The sequence below is a fragment of the Diabrotica virgifera genome, chromosome 1 (genome assembly GCF_917563875.1).
Source record: "Diabrotica virgifera virgifera chromosome 1, PGI_DIABVI_V3a".
Classification (NCBI taxonomy): domain Eukaryota; kingdom Metazoa; phylum Arthropoda; class Insecta; order Coleoptera; family Chrysomelidae; genus Diabrotica; species Diabrotica virgifera.
This window is the reverse complement of record NC_065443.1, coordinates 91,500,015-91,520,892: the sequence shown is the minus strand read 5'-3', so window position 1 is coordinate 91,520,892 and position 20,878 is coordinate 91,500,015. Positions and strand designations below refer to the sequence as shown.

Genomic DNA, 20,878 nt, shown 5'->3' with positions numbered 1-20,878 from the left:
TATCAAAATGTAAAGTATTAACATTTAACACAAATAAAAACCCTTATCATTATATATTTTTTGCAAAATTCACAGTTTAGAAAGAGTGACTTCTCTATGTGACCTCGGCATTTGTTTTCAAAATGATTTGAAATTTAATCAGCACATAAATAATATTGCTAAAAAAATCGCACCAGTTACTAGGTTTTTTAAAGAGGACAACATATGCATTTACAAACACTGAAATAATACAATATTTATATTTTTCTCAAGTGCGTAGTAAACTTGAATTTGCTAATGTAATATGGAATCCTACACAGCTAAATTTAAACCGTTCTATAGAAGTATTCCAAAACAAATTTTTAAAATATTTGTACTTTAAAAAACATAGAACCAATCCCGAATATGCTTCATATGATCCTATCAGAAAAGAATTTGGTATAATAAAACTTGAGTATAGAAGAAGAGTTTTTGCCATTACGTTTCTTTTTAAAATATTGAATTATTTAATCGATAGCTCCTATCTTATGTCTCAAATAAACCTTTATGTAAAACCACGTAGTATACGCCCTCGTCAACAGACTTTTTTGGTAAATGATGATAGACCGATAACTCGACTATGTCATATACACAATGACTTCTTTCTTTCTGTAAATATATTTGACACAAATCTACCAAAATTTAAGCGTGAAATCAAAGGGATATACACTAATGATTAAATGTTGTCACATTAGTACCTCACTCTTAATATTATCACATACTTATGTTGAATATTTTATTTTAAGTTTGTGTTAACATCTATATATACTTTCAAAAACAAAACATCAAAAACCAACCAAATATGTAGGTAAATACTTGCTGTCTTGGTGAGCTCCCTATGCACGAATAGGTATACGCAGGTTATTTCTGTTCTTGATATAAATGCGCTTTTTTTTTCTTTTTTTTTATTATTAAACTTTTTTTTTGTTTTTTTTTATATGTATACGTTTACACCTTATAATATTTATAATATTTAAGTTCTTTACGTTTTTTCTTTTTTTTTTTTTTGTTATTTGATTTCAATATAATCGTTGGCCGACCATTTTGGACATGAAAGAAGAGGAGATGAGTGATAGTTTTATTGTTTCTAACAAGAAGCATAGTTTAGTCTTTACCATAACCAAATTGATTCAGTTAAGAGCGTTTGGTCTTAATATAGCCTACTAATTGCTTCTAAGGAAGCAACTTTAAAGAAAACTAAAAAAATAGTTTTAAGGCATATGTTTTACTGACATAATAGTCTTGAGATCCCGTTGTTTTAATAATAGGTTTTATTAGTCATATTAGGAGAATCTTTAAAACTGCAATAAAACTAAAATGTAACAAACTAGAATCTAATAAAACCAAACAGTCCGGAAGTTCTTCATAAAACTGATTAGTTTAAAGTGAACTGAGAATAAACCATTTTTTAAAACTACAATAAGACAAATTACCTAATAAGATTAATTAGTCTTATTTGATACTCTTATTAGATACTTTAAAACTAGTGACCAATGCTTAACAGTTTTAAAGTTCTGACAGTATATCTATAAGGTAACTTTAAAACCATTTTCTTCTTATTTACCACAATAAAACCTCTATAAACCTTAAATAAAACTAAAATGTTTTTATTGTGCTACTTGGGTAAGGGTCAAAAATGGCAATTTTTTCTTTTAAATCCCTACAGGTAAAAATAGGGTAATTAAATACATATCTTATTTATAATATTCTTTTTTTAGTAGATGAGCACAGGTTTAAAATGGCAGTTTTTGAATTTTGATCAGATCATTTGTTGCTTTATAAATTGCAAAATAAGACTAAAATTTCGAAAATAAAAGATTTGCTATAACTTTTGCACAAATGAACATAATACTTTTATATTGCATAAAAAGTTGAGTTAAAAAGTCCGTATAATGCACAAAAAAGTTCAAGACGATTCGTCAATTATTCAATTTGTTTATCCCACAGAGCTTTTTTGCAATTTTATTGCTCAAAAAATGATAATAATATAGCGATTTTGTGGATACTACATGAAAGAAAAAAGCCTATATTTTCAACATATTTAATAAAAAATAAACAAAGGTCATTTTTACAATTCCAAAAACATTTTACTAAAGTAGAGTCAGTTTTGGTTTATATATAATTTGAATAACTTTGTAAATATTAACTGTAGACTACACTCACGTTTTTATTTGTAAAGCTTATATTTATACACAACTTAACTCAAAAAAAAAAAAATCGCCTAAATCAAAGTCAAAGTGCCCCAGCGCGCTGATAACTAAATGGTACATTCCATGTCAAATCACTCAGGCAAAAAATTTTGGATCTCCGATTTGTCTCAAAATTGGTATATACAGTTCACCAAATATAGCTGAAAGTGTGAAAATGCGTGAAGATCATGATGCGCATTCGTCAAACGACGGACCTCGTACTCGCACTGACGGTCCAGACCGTTTGTATGTGCGTTCTCACTTCATTGTTAGCGCAGGCAATGGGGATTTCACACGTTCATCTATATTTGGTGAACTGTAGCTTCTGTGGGACGTAAAAATAAGATATTTAAGGTCAAAAAATCTTCTTCTTTTTTTCTCAAAATGTTATTTTATGCGTTTTTACAGTGATTTTGTGTTTATTTAAACAAATTTGCTTTTTATATCGTAAAGTATCAATGAAAATCATAATATTTTAATAGAAGGAACACAAAAGTGTCATTATATGGCATTATAACAAGTTATTTTGATTCAAAACAAGTTTTTTATCAAATTTTTTAGTGTAGAAAACGTTAAAATACCGTTTTTTACATTTTCCTCCATTCCCAAAATACGTCATCATCGATTTGACTGAAAATTTGCCCACAGATAGCCAAAGCATAGGACTTTAAGCGGTTAAAAGGATTTGAATTATATATTACAATACCAAAAAAGTTACATGCAGTAATATCAGACTCAAAAGTATATTAGTCCAGTCGGGATAGCATTTGCCCTTGCACGCTGAGCTGCCCAAAATTTAATTTTTCTAATGTTTAGGGGAGTCAATAGTAGCCTAAATTTAAAATCACGGATGAATTCCTCCATTACGTTAGACGTCATCTTGATTTTAAAGGAGAACCTGTTTTGCTCAATATCTTCGCCATATTTCTCTTTTCGACAAAAATGGTAGGAACTGAAATTGTTTCAAATAAATCGTGTTTACAATTATTACAATTTCTTTTTAACAATTTTTGTCGTGAGGTCGATATTTTCGAGTTAATTGTACTTACAATAGACGCCTATATTTTTGACTATGGTATTGCATGTAACGTTTTTGGTATTGTAATATAATTCAAATCCTTCTCACCACTTAAAGTCCTATGTTTTGGCTATCTGTGGGCAAATTTTCAGCAAAATCAATTATTATGTATTTGGGGAACGGAGAAAAATGTAAAAAAAACCGTATTTTAACGTTTTTTACACTATAAAATTTGATTAAAAACTTGTTTTGAATCAAAGTAACTTGTTATAATGCCATATAATGACATTTTTGAGTCCCTTTTATTAAAATATTCTGTTTTACATTGATACTTTAAGATAGACAATGCAAATTTTTTTTAAATAAACACCAAATCACTATAAAATCGCATAAAATAACATTTTGAGAAAAAAAGGAAGAAGAAGATTTCTTGACCTTAAATATCTTATTTTTACGTCCCGCAGAAGCTATATACCAATTTTCAGACAAATCGGAGATCCAAATTTTTTTTTGCTCCAAAATTGAGTGATTTGAATTGGAATCACCCAAATACAAATGATAATTCGTACACCGACGCAGCGCTGGCTGTCTGAGCTTTATATTCATTTAAACAGATACATTAACAAGCAGGCAACACGGTTTATTAACCAGTGACCATGTTACCTGTTTGTGTGCTGTATCCGCACACAGCATATTGGGTCCAAATTTAATTGAAGAAAACGATGGAACGCTGTTAACTGTTAATCAGGAGCGCTAGCGAGAACAGATTATCGCGTCATCGCTACATGATCTTCAACGATTTTGTCGTGTCAGGAACTTACCACTTAATCAAGAATGGTTTTAGCAGGACGCAACAATCTGTTACATGGTCAGGGAGTCATATACCACGACTCGGATGTCATCATCTGCCAGTGATATTACATACCAACCGCACTCACCAGACCGAATGCCACCTGATGTGTAAATATGGGGAATGCTCAAAGAGGCTGTTTTTCGTACTGATCCCCCATCTACATTCCGGCATTGAGGACTAAATTTCAAGATTTTATTCTTACCATTTAACAGCCTCCGATCAGAGACATATGATTGAGAGAGAACCTTTGTGAATGCTTCGAAAAATGTTTGAAATTGAACGGAAAGTATCTTGAACACCTCTTTTGTTACTCACGTATACTAAATATACAGGGCGTCCAGAAACTCTTTCGACAAACGAAGACCGGAGATTCCTTAGAGAATTTGAAAATAATTTAACACAATTCATCTAGTCCGAAAATGCTCCCTAAGGGAACTAGAGCTCTTTAAATATGGCGTCTTGTAATTAGTTTTTTTTATAGCTCCAGAACGCTTATATTTAGAAAAACGAAAACTGGCACGTCTTTCCAGAGATAAATCGATTCCATATATTGCGAATTTTTAGTACCGGTCATAGGCGTCCGATTTGGGTAGGGCAACGGTTATTTTATTCCATAACCTTTTTGTCTTTAATTTTTGAGTATTTTTGACACTAGATTCCTAAACTCTGAGGTATTCTAGTACTAAAAGGTACTCTTGCGTTAAGTCGGTATGATTCACGGTTTTCTATAAAAATCGATTTGAAAATTTTTCGTTTTTTGAATTTGAAAAATTTTTTCAAAAGAAACACTATTTAGAGAAACGAAAACTGGTACGTTTATTTATCTTCCAAAAATGAATCGATTTTATTAATTGTAAATTTCTAGTACCGGTCATAGGCGTCCGTTTTGGGTAGGCCAATGGTTATTTTATCGCTTTATCGGCTTCGTCTTTAATTTTTAAGCATTTTCGAAACTAGATTAATAAATTTTGGGGTATTCTAGTACTAAAAGTTACTCTTGCTTTAAATTGATCAAATACACCGTTTTATTAAAAAAAAAATTTCAAATTCAAAAAACGAAAAATTTTTAAATCGATTTTTCTAGAAAACGGTGCATCCTAGCGACTTAAAGCAAAAGTACCTTTTAGTATTAGAATACTTCAGAATTTAATAATCCAGTGACTTATTCTTCTTAAAGTTCCTTCTCCTATCGGAGGTTGGATATCATAATGGCTATGGTCACTTTGTTGGCTGCTGCTATGAATAGTTGTAATGAACTACAGTTAAACCATTCTCTAAAGTTCCTCAGCCAGGAGATGCGTCTTCTTCCAATGCTTCTTCTTCCTTGGACCCTTCCTTGTATAATAATTCTCAGCAACTCATATTTTTCTCCTCTGGTAATGTGACCCAAATATTCCAGTTTTCTAGTTTTTTATACTTTTTATAATTTCTAACTCCTTATTTAAACGTCGTAGCACTTCAACATTGGTAATCCTTTGAACCCACTGAATTTTCAATATTATTCTGTAACACCACATTTCGAACGCTTCTATTCTTCTTATGTGTTGTCTCTTCAATGTCCAAGCTTCCATTCCGTACAGCAATATAGAAAATATGTGGCATCTTAGAGCCCTCAATCTGAGAGGGAACTGAAGGTCTTTGTTTTTAAGCAGTGTCTTCATTTTTATAAATGCTTGCCTTGCAATCCAGTGACAAATATACTTAAAAATTAAAGACAAAAAAGTTATACGATAAAATTAACGTTGCCCTGCCCAAAACGGGCACCTATGACCGGTACTAGAAATTCGCAATTGATAGAGTCGATTTATCTCTGGAAGATAAATATGCGTACCAGTTTTCGTTTTTCTAAATAAAAGCGTTTTGGAACTTTTTAAAAAAACTAAAAAACTAATTACAAGACGCCATCTTTAAGGTGTTCTAGCGCCCTTAGGAAGCATTTTCAGACTAGATGAATTTGGTTAAATTATCTTAAAATTATCTGAGGAATCTCCGGTCTTCGTTTGTTGGTAGAGTTTCTGGACACCCTGTATAAATAATAATAAACATTTCAATATTCATTTCAGTACTGTTTATTTTGCCCCAGTTGTATATGCACCCGCGACTTCCTTGTTAAGAGATGTATCAGTAAAGTGCTCAACGTACCTCTAAAACTAACTCTACTATTGAATTGCAATTACTCTTTCCATTTCATAGCATGCCAGTTTATTGAAGTTCAAGGCGGTCAATTAATCATACGTTTATTAAATATGTACAGTCTTTAAAACTTTTTGAATATCTTACACCTTTGCGTGAGAAAACTTTCATGTTTCTACTTCAAATATTAATTTACTTTAGAATACTGCAGGGAGTTTTACTAAATGTAAGATATAGGATAAAATAAACCTCAATAGACTTTAAATATTCCATTAGATATTGCACATGTGATACGAGTATAAATAATTTGTAAGTTTTTTTATAATATATAAATTTTATACAGGGTTGAACTCACTTATGGAATAAAATTATTTCTAAATTTAAAAAAATGTAAAACTTGTTTGTAAAACGTATATTTAAAAACATCCCTAAAAAGGACTAAATGAAGACAACAAACGTTTTCGGAAAAATAATTCCATCATCAGGTTTTAAATTCGAAATAGCATGCCTGAGCCACCAAAATAATAGGTTCAAACCCCTTTAAACTCGTTAATGTTTACAAATATTGTACATAGTGTTGTTTTAAAGTTAGGATGTTTTACATTTTCCTAGATTTAACTTCAGGCAACATATAGTTCTGCCCCATGTGGGTTGCAACGTTCAGAGGGTGAACCTCTATTGACGGACTTCAGATGTCAACTCAATTCTCGGTCCAATTATCATTGGAAGCAACTTTCTAGTGACAACCTAAATCCGTGTTTTCTACAATTTGCAAAGCAAACGAACGACAAATAAAGCAAACAAGATGGAATTTGCTTGAAAATTTGAGAATAAGTAGTGGATAGTCCAAGGATCAAAATCTATATGATTCCTAAATGTGCTTTTACCATGGGGGTGGTTGCCACCCCATCTCGGGGTTGGAATTTTTTTTTTATATTTTGACGGTAAAAGTTGATAAAAATATTCATTCTAAGCAAAACATGCACTGTACATTTTTTTTTATAAAATTAATAGTTTTCGATTTATTCGCTATCCAAAGTGTTGGTTTTGTATAGAAAAAATCAATGTTTTTCGATATACTCATTTACGATTCACTCAATTTTTGAAGTAGGAATTTTTTTTCAAAATGGTTTTAAAAAACTATCAGTTTTGTCAAAAAAATGTATAGAACGTTTTTTGCATAAAATGAACGTTTTTAGCAACTTTTGCGATTAAAATATAATAAAAAATTTCCACCCCCGAGATGGGGTGGCAACCAACCCCATGGTAAAAGCACCTTTCGGCATGATATAGATTTCGATCCTTGGACTATCCACTACTTATTCTCAAATTTTCAAGCAAATCGATCCATTCTGTAAAAATTGCGAGGTTTTGTCCTATTTTAAGCTTCATTACTTGGACTCATGCTCGGCCCATTTCTGTATCTGATATTTACAGCCGACGTTCCAACCAGAAATGATACCTTCTTAGCTACTTTTGCCGATGATATGGGAATCTTAACAGTGCATGTCGACCCTAATGTAGCATCACAAAAAGTACAAAATCATTTAGACCAATTACAAAACTGGCTCAAGCGATGGAAAATAAATGTTAATGCCAGCAAATCAGTACAAATTACTTTTACAACCAGAAAACCTGCATGTCCTTAAGTTTCTGTAAATAATACTCCGATTCCCATCAAACCAGTTGTCAAATACTTGGGATTGCGTCTGGATGAATAACTCATATGGAAAACGCACATTAAAACTAAACGTAAAAAATTAGATATTAAACAAAAAAATATGAACTGGCTATTTAACAAGAGGTCTCAGTTATCTCTTGAAAATAAACTGCTTTTGTACAAAGCTCTACTAATACCAGTTTGGTCATACGGAATAGAACTTGGGGCTGCAGTAAACTTTCAAATATGAAGATACTCCAAACATTCCAGTCCAAAATACTTCGCATGATAAATAAAGCTCCGTGGTACGTATCCAACCAGATACTTCACAATGATCTGGACATCCCACTAATCAAGGACTTAATAAAGAATCATTCAATAAAATATAAAAATCGCACCACTGACCACACCAACGAATTGATAAATAATTTATTCACCCAACCACTTGCTGAAAGAAGACTGAAGAGAATATGGCCAGACGACCTACCACAATAATGCTTAGAGAACCGTCACTGGACGGTACCTAACTCATGGTAATTGACTTACATACCATTTACTTATTACTTTATATACAGAGTAGATTGTAAAAATGCAGTGTATAAAAAAACTATATATACAGGGTGTCCCGAAAAGATTGGTCATAAATTATACCACACATTCTGGGGCCAAAAATAGTTCGATTGAATCTAACTTACCTTAGTACAAATGTGTTCATAAAAAAAGTTACAGCTCTTTCAAGTTACAAAATAAAAATCGATTTTTTCCAATATATCGAAAACTATTAGAGATTTTTTATTGAAAATGGACACGTATTATTCTTATGACAGGAACATCTTAAAACAAAATTATAGTTAAATTTGTCCACCCCATAAAAATTTTATGGGGGTTTTGTTTCCTTAAACCCCCCCAAACTTTTGTGTACGTTCCAAGTAATTCATTATTGTAGTACTGTCAGTTAAACACAACGTTTTTAAAACTTTTTTACCTCTCAGTATTTTTTCGATAAGCCAGTTTTTATCGAGATGCGGCTAATTTTTTAATATATTTATATAAAAATTGTATTGGGGTTTTGTTCCTTTAAACCCCCCAAATGTTTGTGCACGTTCCAATTAAACTATTATTGTGGTACCATTAGTTAAACACAGTGTTTTTAAAACTGTTTTGCCTCTTAGCATTTTTTTGATAAGTTACCTTTTATCGAGATGTGGCTTCTTTTTTAAAATATACCTGAAAATGTATATTACAAATATATTTTCAGATTATTAACAGGTCTCTATAATCGTACTTAGCCATATACACATATGTGGTGGATTTGAAAAATATTCAAAATATCTCGATAAACACTGGCTTATCGAAAAAGTACTAAGAAGCAAAAAAGTTTTAAAAACAGAGTATTTAACTAGTGGTGCCACAATAATAATTTAATTAGAACGTACACAAAAGTTTGGGGGGGTTTAAGGGAACAAAACCCCCATAAAATTTTTATGGAGTGGACAAATTTCACTAAAATTTTGTTTTAAGATGTTCCTGTGATAAGAATGATACGTGTCCATTTTCAATAAAAAATCTCTACTAGTTTTCGATATATTGGAAAAAATCGATTTTTATTTTGTAACTTCAAAGGGCTGTAACTTTTTTTATGAACACATTTGTACTAAGGTAAGTGAGGTTCAATCAACCTATTTTTGACCACAGAATCTGTGGTATAATTTATGACTATTCTTTTCGGGACACCCTGTATATATGGGTCATTCCACGATTATACGACTCTCTTGGACTATCGCGACAACGAATATTTTAGTGTACAACATAGGAAGTACGAAAGTAAATGGCTCTAATAATTATTCCAATAAACAGCAATGTAATTTTCAATTTACTTTCATTCTTCTTATTTTACACAGCAAAATATTCGTTGTCGAGATAATCCAAGAGAGTCGTATATTCGTGGAATAGGGTATATATCCCGTTCAAGCGTAATATTCCTTTGGCTTCCCGTTTGCCAAGCCTGCCTATTCTGCCACTCTTTTTCAGATATATTTCTTGCTGACATTGCTTTTGGGATTCCTTGGATCCATGTTGTTGGTGGTCGTCCTCATTTTCTTTTCTCTGGTGGTACCCATTCTAATACCTTTTTGGGTAGTCTTTCTTCCCCCATACGTCTAACATGTCCGTACCATATTAGTTGTTGTTTTTCGATGTCTTCTATAATTGATCTTTGTACTTTCATTTGTCTCCTTATGTCCTCATTTCTCACATGTTCTAATCTAGACTTTCCTGCTGCTCTCCTCCAAAAATCCATTTCAACTGCCAATAGGTTACCTTTAAGTTTTTGTGATAACTGCCACACTTCTGAGCCATAGACGATTACTGGTTTTAATATGGTATTATATATTCTTTTTTTCGTTTCCGGTCTTATATTTTTTTGCCATAATACTAAATTCAAAGCAACTATAACTTGTTTTCCTTTGGTTATTCTGTCTTTTATGGCTTCATCACTTCTTCCTGTGTTTGTCAGTTTTACCCCCAAATATGTACATTGGTCACATTTCTTAATGGTTTCATCTTCTTAGTCGAGGTCATCTATAGTATTTTCTGCTTCTACGCAAAGATATTGTGTTTTTTAGACATTTACTTTGAGGCCCCATTTTTTGTACTCTTCCATTAGTTTTCTAGCCATATACTCCAGGTCTTATTTGTTTTGGGCAATAACTACCTGGTCATCTGCATAGTGCAACGTATATAACGTTTCATCCCCAATAGATAGCCCCATCCCTTTACACCTCTTTTTCCAGTGCCTGAGTGCCTCATCGATATATATGTTGAACAGTATGGGAGATAAACAACAACCTTGCTTCAGTCCTTTTGTTACCTGAAAACCATTAGACATCTCTTTTCCTATTTTAACTTTTGCTATTGTGTTCTTATATAGCTCTTTAATAGCGTCGATTAGTGTAACGCTGATACTGGTTTTCTCCGATACTTTCCACAACTTCGCAACATGCACGGTGTCTTATGCTTTTTTTAATTGGCTAAAAGTAAGTGCACTTCTCGAGATCTCAGTGTTCTTTTCTCGAGTATTTGAGATAAGCAGAAAATAGAAAATAATAAGCAAAAAAAACTACTTGGACTAAAATGAGAAGTCTTAAATCCGAAAATATAAAACTTTTATCGTTGGAACCAACTTTCTGGTGACAACTTAAACCCGTGCTATCTACAATTTGCAAAGCAAACGAACCATAAATGAAGCAGACGGGGAATCTACAATATGCATTCGCCTCCCATCAATATAAAAAAAATTATAATAATTCGTAGACACTTTACCTGTTTCGACGCCGTACTATCAAGGCTACTTTGACTGGATACGCTGGGGGTTCTGCATAGTAGCGGCTGTCCAGTAGGATATGACTTGGACTGGTGTTGTAGTGCTGGAGGAGGTACATGCGCTGAGCATACTTCTAAAGGTGTCTTCAATATTTCTGCTGTCAGGTCTTGTGCGGACGAGTTCTGAGGTGGTTGGACGTTTAAATGCTCCTTTTCTATATTAAATTCCTGAAAAAGCAAAGATTTATTTATTGTTCAGGTTCTAATAAAATTACAATTCTTATTAGAAGTTTTTATACATAGAGTACGCGCGTTAACCCGGCATTGGTGGCTAGGTTGGCTTTTACGTCAAAGGTCGCGCGTGAGATTTTGTCTCACATTACCAATTTTTGCCTGTTTTTTTCGAAATAAAATATTCAAAATAGATTTTAAACTTAATTAAGTGATGATGTGACTGTTGATGCGCTTGTACAGTTTAATTTAAAAATGATCTATTCATGAGATGAGGATTTATATCATCATAAAAGAGTCTGGCTAATTCTGGAATTAATTCCAATTCTAAAAATGCCCAGTATTCCTCACCTTTTCTATCCCAAAAATTATATCCAAAAATGGTATTATTAATAGTGTCTGTGCCTGCTCACACATTGTTCTTTTGGCGTTACTGAGAGTGTGCCTCCACCATATAATGCACATTTTCATCTTCAACAGAAGATTGTAAAATATTCTGGTAGTCCTATTTAAAAATACGCACAAATATGTACATCTAAGAAATTGTATATTTGATAACGTCAAAAATATAAAATTTTAAATTGCTAGTCCATATTACCAGAGAACGGTAGTTCTCGCCAGTGGCGCCCACCAACACCCCCCTACACGCGACACTATATATACACGAAATTTTCGATTTTCTAAATCTGACTGATTTGAAAGATGGGCCAAGTCCCATCTTAAAGTTCAGGACAAGACTCATTCATTCATATGTCAACCATCCATTTTGGTCCAAGGGTGTGGATTTTACGGCCCTTCCTATTTATGGTCTGTTTTTAGTTCTCGTCCCCAAAACTCCCAAAAACTTAAAAAATTTAAGTCCGACCTTTGCGGCTTCTAATAGGATCATTACCTTTCCAACGCATGTCTAGTTTTGAAACTTGGTAACACCATTCAAAAGTTACCGAGCTCAGAAATATGACTCAATTTTTATTTAAAAAAAGGGAAAATGTTTGTGGATATGTATGTATGTTTAAAAGTTAAACCGATTTGATTTTTTTTCTATGTTTGAAGAGGGGATCTGGGCCGATTCAGAACCGGTGTAGTTTGTGACTTTTGACCACCCATAAGCCAGCTAGAGGAATTGGTAGGTACAAAACGGCATATTTTCTGGGGGTATATATCTTCGGATTAAGAAGAGACAGGAGAACCGCAAATACACTAGATCAATAGTGTTGAGTTAAGCTTTCAAATGGTGTTTAAGTCGTCAGGATGAGACATACACACGGCTCAGTATAGCCGAAAAACTGAAAAACTATACTTTAAAAATTTTGGTTTTTCGACAATTACTCAAAATTTCAACCTACGAATTTCGCCAATAACTGAGCGTTTGTAGAAGGACTCTAGACAAATCTAACGGTGTATACGTCATATCCGGGAAAATTCTAATTTTTAAGTTATAGGCTTCGTAAGAATGATCAAATATATTTCCTACGGGAAAAACAGTTTCTCAAGCTCAATAATTCCTGTAATAGCTTCAGTTATCATACTTGATCTTAGATCCGTCAGATATTACTGATAAATACGTTTCAAACTCATGTTTACTGATCAAAGTCGGTTAAGCCTTTTAGAAGTTATTAAGGTACAAAAGTATAATCCAATTAACGATTATTTCCGAAATGGTTTATGTAGTTGTAGTGATTACGACGCTAAATGTGAGTCCGGTCATCTCAATATTTTTTTTTCAATCTATTTCGAATAGAAAAAAATCTAGTGTACATTCAATGGACACTAGATCATTTGGGAGATAATGCAACAAAGGTGACCATATATAAAGCTTAACGAATAATAGAGGAAAATTGCATTCAACTTCATACATTTAATTTATAAATAACTTTGAGAAACTCCTGATACAAGAATAAAAACCGCTAAACGCCTCAAAAATGAGTGGCGCATACAATATTCCAGCTACAAAAGATCTGATATGAATATTACGTGGCGCGAAAATGTATTTTCATTTTGATGTAAAACAAAATTCTAGTTTTATTTTAAAAGATTTTTTCCACAATATTTGCTAAATTTGAAGTAAACGCGCCACAAAAGAGTTTCAAAATTTAAACTGTGTCAAAGTTACTCTTTTGTGGCACATTTACTTCAAATTTAGCAAATATTATGGAAAAATCTTTTAACCCTGCGTTAGGCGCGTCGTTATGGCTGACAAGCTTAGTCGCGTGGTCTACGATTGTAGACCAATAGTTTTTTGTCGTTTAATACCGGATTTTGACAAAATTAACAAATTAGTGGTTAATAACATGTTTATTTATGTTCGCACTTTGATATTAGAGATATTTTGTTCCTTGGCTTTTCTCATTTTGACAGTGGTAAAATTAAAAACGAGGTCATGATTTTTTGGGTCTTTATTCGCAATTAAATGAAAATGGTCACAAAGATAAGCTCAATTTAGTAAAAAACACAAATATTTTTTATCTTTGAACTAATAGAGTGACCAATAGGGATAAATAATAAAGAATAGAACTAAAAAGTAAAAAAGAACAAAACAATTAAATGGTCAAAGTGGCACAATTTTAGTCCGTCAAACATTCAGTGCAAATATCCCCAAAATGATCCTTGAATGTAAATGTGTCACATGTTTGGCATGCCCTTCTTGTTGACATATTGCAAATTCATGCAAAAATACAACATCGTCCCACGTAGTTTGTTGGAATATTAGGGGAAGGGGGTACGATTTCTTGAACTCCGAGCAGTACGCGAGCTCGTCGTCTAAGTTCCCTTAGCAGGGAAGGCATAGTTGATCCATATTCAATTTGCTGTTTGATTAGTTCCCATGCTAAGCTTTCAATGAAGTCGCTTCTTGAAACATTTTCATTTATGTTATTAGCGCACAGCAGGCTACATATTATACCCAATTCCACGAACATACGCCTGTTTTGGATTACTTCGACAACGAATATTTTACTGTGCAAAATAAGAAGAACGAAAGTAAATAGCAAATTACATTGTTGTTTATTGGAATAATTATTAGCGCCATTTACTTTCGTACTTCTTATGTTGCACAGTAAAATATTCGTTGTCGAAGTAATCCAAAACAGGCGTATGTTCGTGGAATGGCCCATAGCTTTATATATACAACTAAAAACTGGAACGCGCTTAGTCGCGTGGTCTACGGTTGTAGACCAGTGCTCTTTGAATAATGGTAAAAAAATAATGCAAACAGATCGGCGGCATTTAGCAAACTGAAGAGTAAGTTGGAAGTATTAGTGACAGCTACTAAGCGGGATGGGGCCGTATGTGCAGTTTTATGCAATTGGCGACCACTTAAAGGAGAGTGGTCTACGATTGTAGACCACGCGCCTAACGGATGGTTAAAATAAAACCAGAATTTTATTTTACATCAAAATGAAAATACATTTTCGCGCCACGTAATATTCATATCAGATCTTTTGTAGCTGGAATATTGTATGCGCCACTCATTTTTAAGGCATTTAGCGGTTTTTTATTCTTGTAATGTAAACGTAACCCACATTTTGTTACTGTATCATACGGGATGTCACAGATATCTTTACGTTTCCATGCTTTGCTGTATAATCAATCAATGAAACCACAAGAAAATAGGTTTTTTGTCACTATTATTCCTAATAAAAGTGTTGGAAAATGTAGAGCATATTATAAATCAACCAAATATAATAAAATGAGGAATGGCTACAAAAAACAAGTAAATTTAGTTTTAGATCATGGCGATTTCTGCTGTCATTTGTCTAGTGTGGCCTCAATTGTAAGTTGTGTAATATGTCAAAAGTACAAAATTGTCTGCGCTAGAAAACATTTTTAGTATGTTTGAGAAACAGAGATTGTGCTCTCTCTCATTCTCTCACTCTCATACATACGCTTAAAAGCGCGTATACAATGAGGAGCAAAATTATGGAATAAATCCATTTTTGGTGATGATGATGATGAAGTCTTGCTACTTGCAGGCAAAGAAAAATGTATCGGGTTTAACTCGGTCGAATCCCTTTGTGAAGTCAATGAAACAAATATAAAAGTTCCTTCGGAAGTGACAACTGTTTTGTAAGAGAACGCGCATACAAAATGTGCCTTAATAGTGATCGAGGTCCTAGACCATTTCTAAATGTAAATTGCTTATTATCCATTCTACTTTCGCACAGAAGTAATATTCGGTTTGGTATAATTCCTAAAAGTGTGCGGCTCATCAAACTGACTACTCTAAAATCACCAACCAATCATCTGGTATTTTTCCTTCGTTCAAAAGTTACAGAAAGTGGTTAAGTATGTAGTGCTCTTCTCGTCCAAAAGTTTAAGTACCTCAGCAGGGATTTGATCTGGTCCAGGTGCTTTATTATTTTTGACTTGCTGTACTGCTTTTCTGACTTCTTATTTCAGTATACTGAGTTACCTATATCTCTATCTAACTGGTTACAGGTAATATGTGTATGTGTAAAATTTTCTCAAAAAGCATTGTCAAAAAGGTCACTGATATATCTCTCCTATTATTTGTACTGCTGTTCGTGGTCACAAATTTTTCCATCTACATTTTTTAAGTAACTGAGGATGTTATAAAGCTGGAAGTATATTACAGCTTCTTGTGGAGGTTGAAACTGTCGAGTTTTTTTTGAGGTTTTATATTTCTTAATATGAGTGCTCAAACCAAGATTCTTTTGCTTACTTAATTTTTCTTTTTACAGTATTTTTTAATTTCATGGAAACTAATATTTCTATTTTTATGCTTCCGTCGAATTTCCATCAGGTCTGTGGTTCTTGTTTCCACTCATCTTTTATACCAATATTGTAGGTGTTTTGAAAGACTCACTTCATCATCATTATCATTGGCTCTACAACCCATGGGTCTTGAGCTGTTCCAGAATCAGCTCCCATTCCTTCCTATCATTCGCTTTGGTTTTTCAATTTCTAACTCGTAATACTCATAAGTCGTCTTCCACCTGGCACTTAAATCGCTCTCTGCGTCTGCCTCTTCTCCTAACGACAACCGGTCTTTGGTTATAAATGTGAAAAAAACACTTGCTTACTTCCACTAAAATTTAGAATGGTACATTCACTATTCTTATAACTTTCATCAAACTCATTCATTCCTACCTCTCAAATTGAACAATACGCATCAAAGTCGCCAACCAATTCTCCACACCATTCACTTCACAAGCCGGAGTACCACAAGGGCTAATATTAGTTCCAATATTATACACAGCATACAATAGTGACATCCCCCATCCCATTAGTCAATCCTACTATACACCGACGATACTGCTTTGCTCACTCCAGGAGCTGCATACGGTGTGCTGAGACATCCTTCTGCCTTCGATAGTGCCTAAACATAGTTAGATTAAATTGTAACCTGATGTAACAAATGGAGAGTCGCCCTCAATCCAACTAAAACCCAAATGATTGCCTTCAGACATCCTAATAGCACCCGCAACGAACGGGCTAGGATATCCCTCCAGGGCGAAGCTCTTGAATTCCATTCATCGGTGGTCAATTTGGGGGTACATTTCAACAGGACACTCAACTGGAACATTGCTATCCAACACACCTTAAACAAGGTAAGGAATAGAGCTAAACTCCTTGGAGCGCTATCTGGAACGTTTGGAGGTACATCAAATCAGACTCTCCTGCTCACCTACAAAACATGCATAAGGTCCATTATCGACTACAGAGCTTGTCTATATGCCTCACTTAACCATTTACATAACAACACCATTCATGGTTGTGAGCGTAAAATACTCAGAAAGTGCCTCACGAAGCACTGGTGCTATTTGTCGGTGTTAGTACATCCACTCGCAAAAATACCCCCTATTAACGAGAGAATCCGTTCTCTCAGCAACAAGTACGTCTCGCGTACGATTAACGGTACCAATCATGAGCTAAAAATGTTCTAAGACCCCTTGCAATCGGCAAGGTCACATACTTACCGCAGGATTCCCAAAAACAAAGTTCCATTCCCTCAGCCAATCTTCTACAATTGACCAGAAACGAACTTCCTGATGAGTATTACGAAATCCAGAAACAAATCCCCTTAATGTATCGGAGATAACTTAAACTGCATCCCTATATGCTGAATCCAAGAGCCGTTTCTCATTAGTGGCAGCTTTGGGTTCTCCCTGACTGGTATGGGTAAGTTCACGGCAACCTTTGTTCTTCATCTCTATAGCTTCTGCGCTAAACCAACATCACCTTCTAAAGCCCCTGTTTCACTAGCAATTTTGCTCCTCCACTTACATTATTCTAACATTCACAAACTAGTTTACTTATATCGTCCTTTACTCCTGAAAAAAAATATCCAGTACCCTAAAGAGGCTCAGACCTAAACGGGGAATAAATAACGTGTTTCGTTAGTTCGTTTGTTCACTATTCTGTGAATAGCGAATGTACCATTTCTCTATTAATTTATCTGCCTTGATATGTGTTATGTGTTCAGAAGATGTTTGAGGGTTTCTGAGGGGGTCTAGAACTTAGTGGTCTTTGTTAATGTCTTTAATTTAATTTGTATTTTAGAGCAGAGTAAATTACGATTTGAATTTATATCAGCGGGTAAGTTTTTATATCTTTAATGTTGTTTCGAAATCGACGATTTATTTATTTTTGAATGTATACTTCTTTAGGCACAAGGGTGAATTTTTACATTCCCTGGCGCATGCGCACACCGACAGTATGGTATTAGTCGCTACAACTTTTAAGTTATGTAGCGCAAATAAAGTGTGCATGAAAAGAATATATATTATTAGTGTTTTTAGTAAATATATTTATAAAAATAATAAACTTAAAGATAAATCCCATAACTAAATTAAAATTCATGCTGACGTTTCAATTATTACTTTAATCATCGTCAGAATAATAAGCTTCTTGAGCGGATGCTTTGAAATAATTTTAAAGGAACAAACATAATTAATGAAAACGTAAAAAATGACATTGACAATCATTGGGTTAAGTTAATAATTTCAAACACGCCATGTCTTGTTGCGTGTTTAAGGGCGGCTTCAAAAGAAATATGGATAATGCCTCCTTGATGCTGAGTTCTGTTGGAGAACTTGCATGACCAATGATTGAGAAGTCCTTACGACTAATAGGGTGGTCAGAATCAGTCATATGTTGGAATATGAAGTCTTATTTTTTGAAGTCTTATTTACTTCTTTTGAAGCCACCCTTAAACACGCAACAAGACATGGCGTGTTTGAAATTATTAACTTAACCCAATGATTGTCAATGTCATTTTTTACGTTTTCATTAATTATGTTTGTTCCTTTAAAATTATTTCAAAGCATCCGCTCAAGAAGCTTATTATTCTGACGATGATTAAAGTAATAATTGAAACGTCACCATGAATTTTAATTTAATTATGGGTTTTATCTTTAAGTTTATTATTTTTATCAAGTTTAAGGGTGTGTCCTTATCTACATAAATATATTTATTATAATTTTTATGTCTGTGGATTTGTCTTCCTCCTAATAAGTATTATTGAAAATGTTTATTTTCAATTAATGTTTTTGTCACCGTGATTGTAATTATTGTCCGAGAAGTGGTCGACTTAATACAAAAGCGGTTATAGCTGATCGGTAGAGCATTCGCCTAGGGATCGAGATAGTTCAAATCCAGACAAACTCATATCCTTTTTTTTTGGTATTCTTTTTATTCTTTTTAAAATTAGTTTAATATTTAAATACAATACAAAAAAACTGTTTAAAGTAGATAAGTATATTGATTTCGTTGAAATCATAATATGAAGTTAGATTATATTTTATAATAGGAGTATAGGTTCTTACGTGCGTACAAAGTACACACACGCACATTCTTTTTTTTATGTAATTATGTATATTTACAATCCACATCATTAAAAGAGTATTAAGTAAATCTGTTCCATGTTTTTGGGTATGAAGAAGAGACTTCCAATGATGTCTCATCTTATTGCATTTATATTTAAGTTTTAAAATAGGTCCTGAGGCCAGTTTCTATCTAGTCTCCTAGTGGCAGGGCCATTATGGAATAATTCCCTTACTAACTCATTTTCATGGTGAATGGTACGCTCATTTTGTGACTCCGTGACTCGATGGATTTCTTCTCTGATGAAAGGTATATTTAAGTTTTCGTGAAGTGTTTGATTACTTACGTACCATGGTGCATCCACTATTGATCTTAAAACTTTATACTGAAATCTTTGGATAGAGAAATACGGAGGTGTAGTCCGTACTACCAAATAGGTTTGAGTATTGCTTAGTATAGAAGAATTTTGATTTGGATATTGAGTTTTGATCTGCGCCCAAGGAGCCAATACATTTGCCGGAATTTCAAGTCTAGCTGTCTTCTTTTGGTCTGGATATGTTTCTTCCAAATAAGACGTTGGTCAAGATGGAGGCCAAGGTATTTAGCATCTGTTACTGTTGGTATTCGTACATTTTCCATTCTTACAGGTGGGCATGTGTTGTGGCGGTTGGTAAACGGTATTTGAGACGATTTTGTTTTGTTTACTTTTGTTCGCCATTTTGTGTACCATTCACTGAGTATGTCCAGATGGTGTTGCAGGTCTTGTGGGGCTTGTATGGGATCTTCATTTACAGCTAGTATTGCTACGTCATCAGCAAAGGAAGCGATCGTAGTATTATGAGACTCTGGTATATCGGCTGTGTAGAGTGAGAAAAGCAGCGGCCCGAGAACACTACTTGCGGAGCTCCGGAGTTAATAGGACAGAGGCTGGATTGTTGGTTTTTGAATTTTACAGAGAAATATCCATTTGATAAGTAGGATTTGATTAAGGGAAAATAGTTACTAGATAGTGCTAATTTTACTTTGTAAAGCAGACCTCTGTACCAAACTTTGTCAAACGCTTGTGAGATATCTAAGATATAATTGATTTGATCCTGTACTATTCTTTTAGATTATTGTAACTATTGGCTGATTACTCTAAAGTTATTCGACATACATAAATGCCGCATTACAGAAATATGTAAAATATTTCATATTTATGCAAAAAAGGTTCAAAATAAAATTAAATATCTCAGAGGGAACATTCCGATATAACGCACTTGCTCATCCGAATGTAATTAAACTAGTGTCTAGGACTCGTTCAGATGATCCCTCCCAATTACGAAATTAAGGGCAGCCCGGAGCCAATGCTCTGGTTTGAAATCCGGAAATGTTCTCATAAAATATTCTGTTTTATTCTGAATGGCGTCAAACCGTTGAAATGTTGAAAGCGGCCATTATGGAGTGACGGCTAATTCATATTAATATAGATAAATACCATCTCGCGAACGTGACGTTTTTGCTTAAATGAACATTTCCTCTTTTGCAAATAATAAACAGGTAGTACGCATAAAAACACAAATCTTGGTTACATGATGTATGGGTAAACTCCATAATAATTTGAGATATTCTTAAAATTTTAACCCTTAATCCGGCAACATATTTTACTTACGTTACCAATCATCTGGTAT

At 33.6% G+C, this 20,878-nt stretch overlaps 1 protein-coding gene across 1 annotated transcript in view; it reads right to left on the bottom strand.

Moving 5' to 3' along the window:
* The window catches only part of LOC114333103 (synaptotagmin-6), a 149,914-nt gene that overhangs the window by 39,258 nt on the left and 89,778 nt on the right, over positions 1-20,878 (bottom strand). Inside the window, exon 2 of the mRNA XM_050642372.1 lies at positions 11,193-11,420. Within this exon, the coding sequence (XP_050498329.1) occupies positions 11,193-11,420 (228 nt within the window). The remainder of the gene's footprint in view (positions 1-11,192; positions 11,421-20,878) is intronic.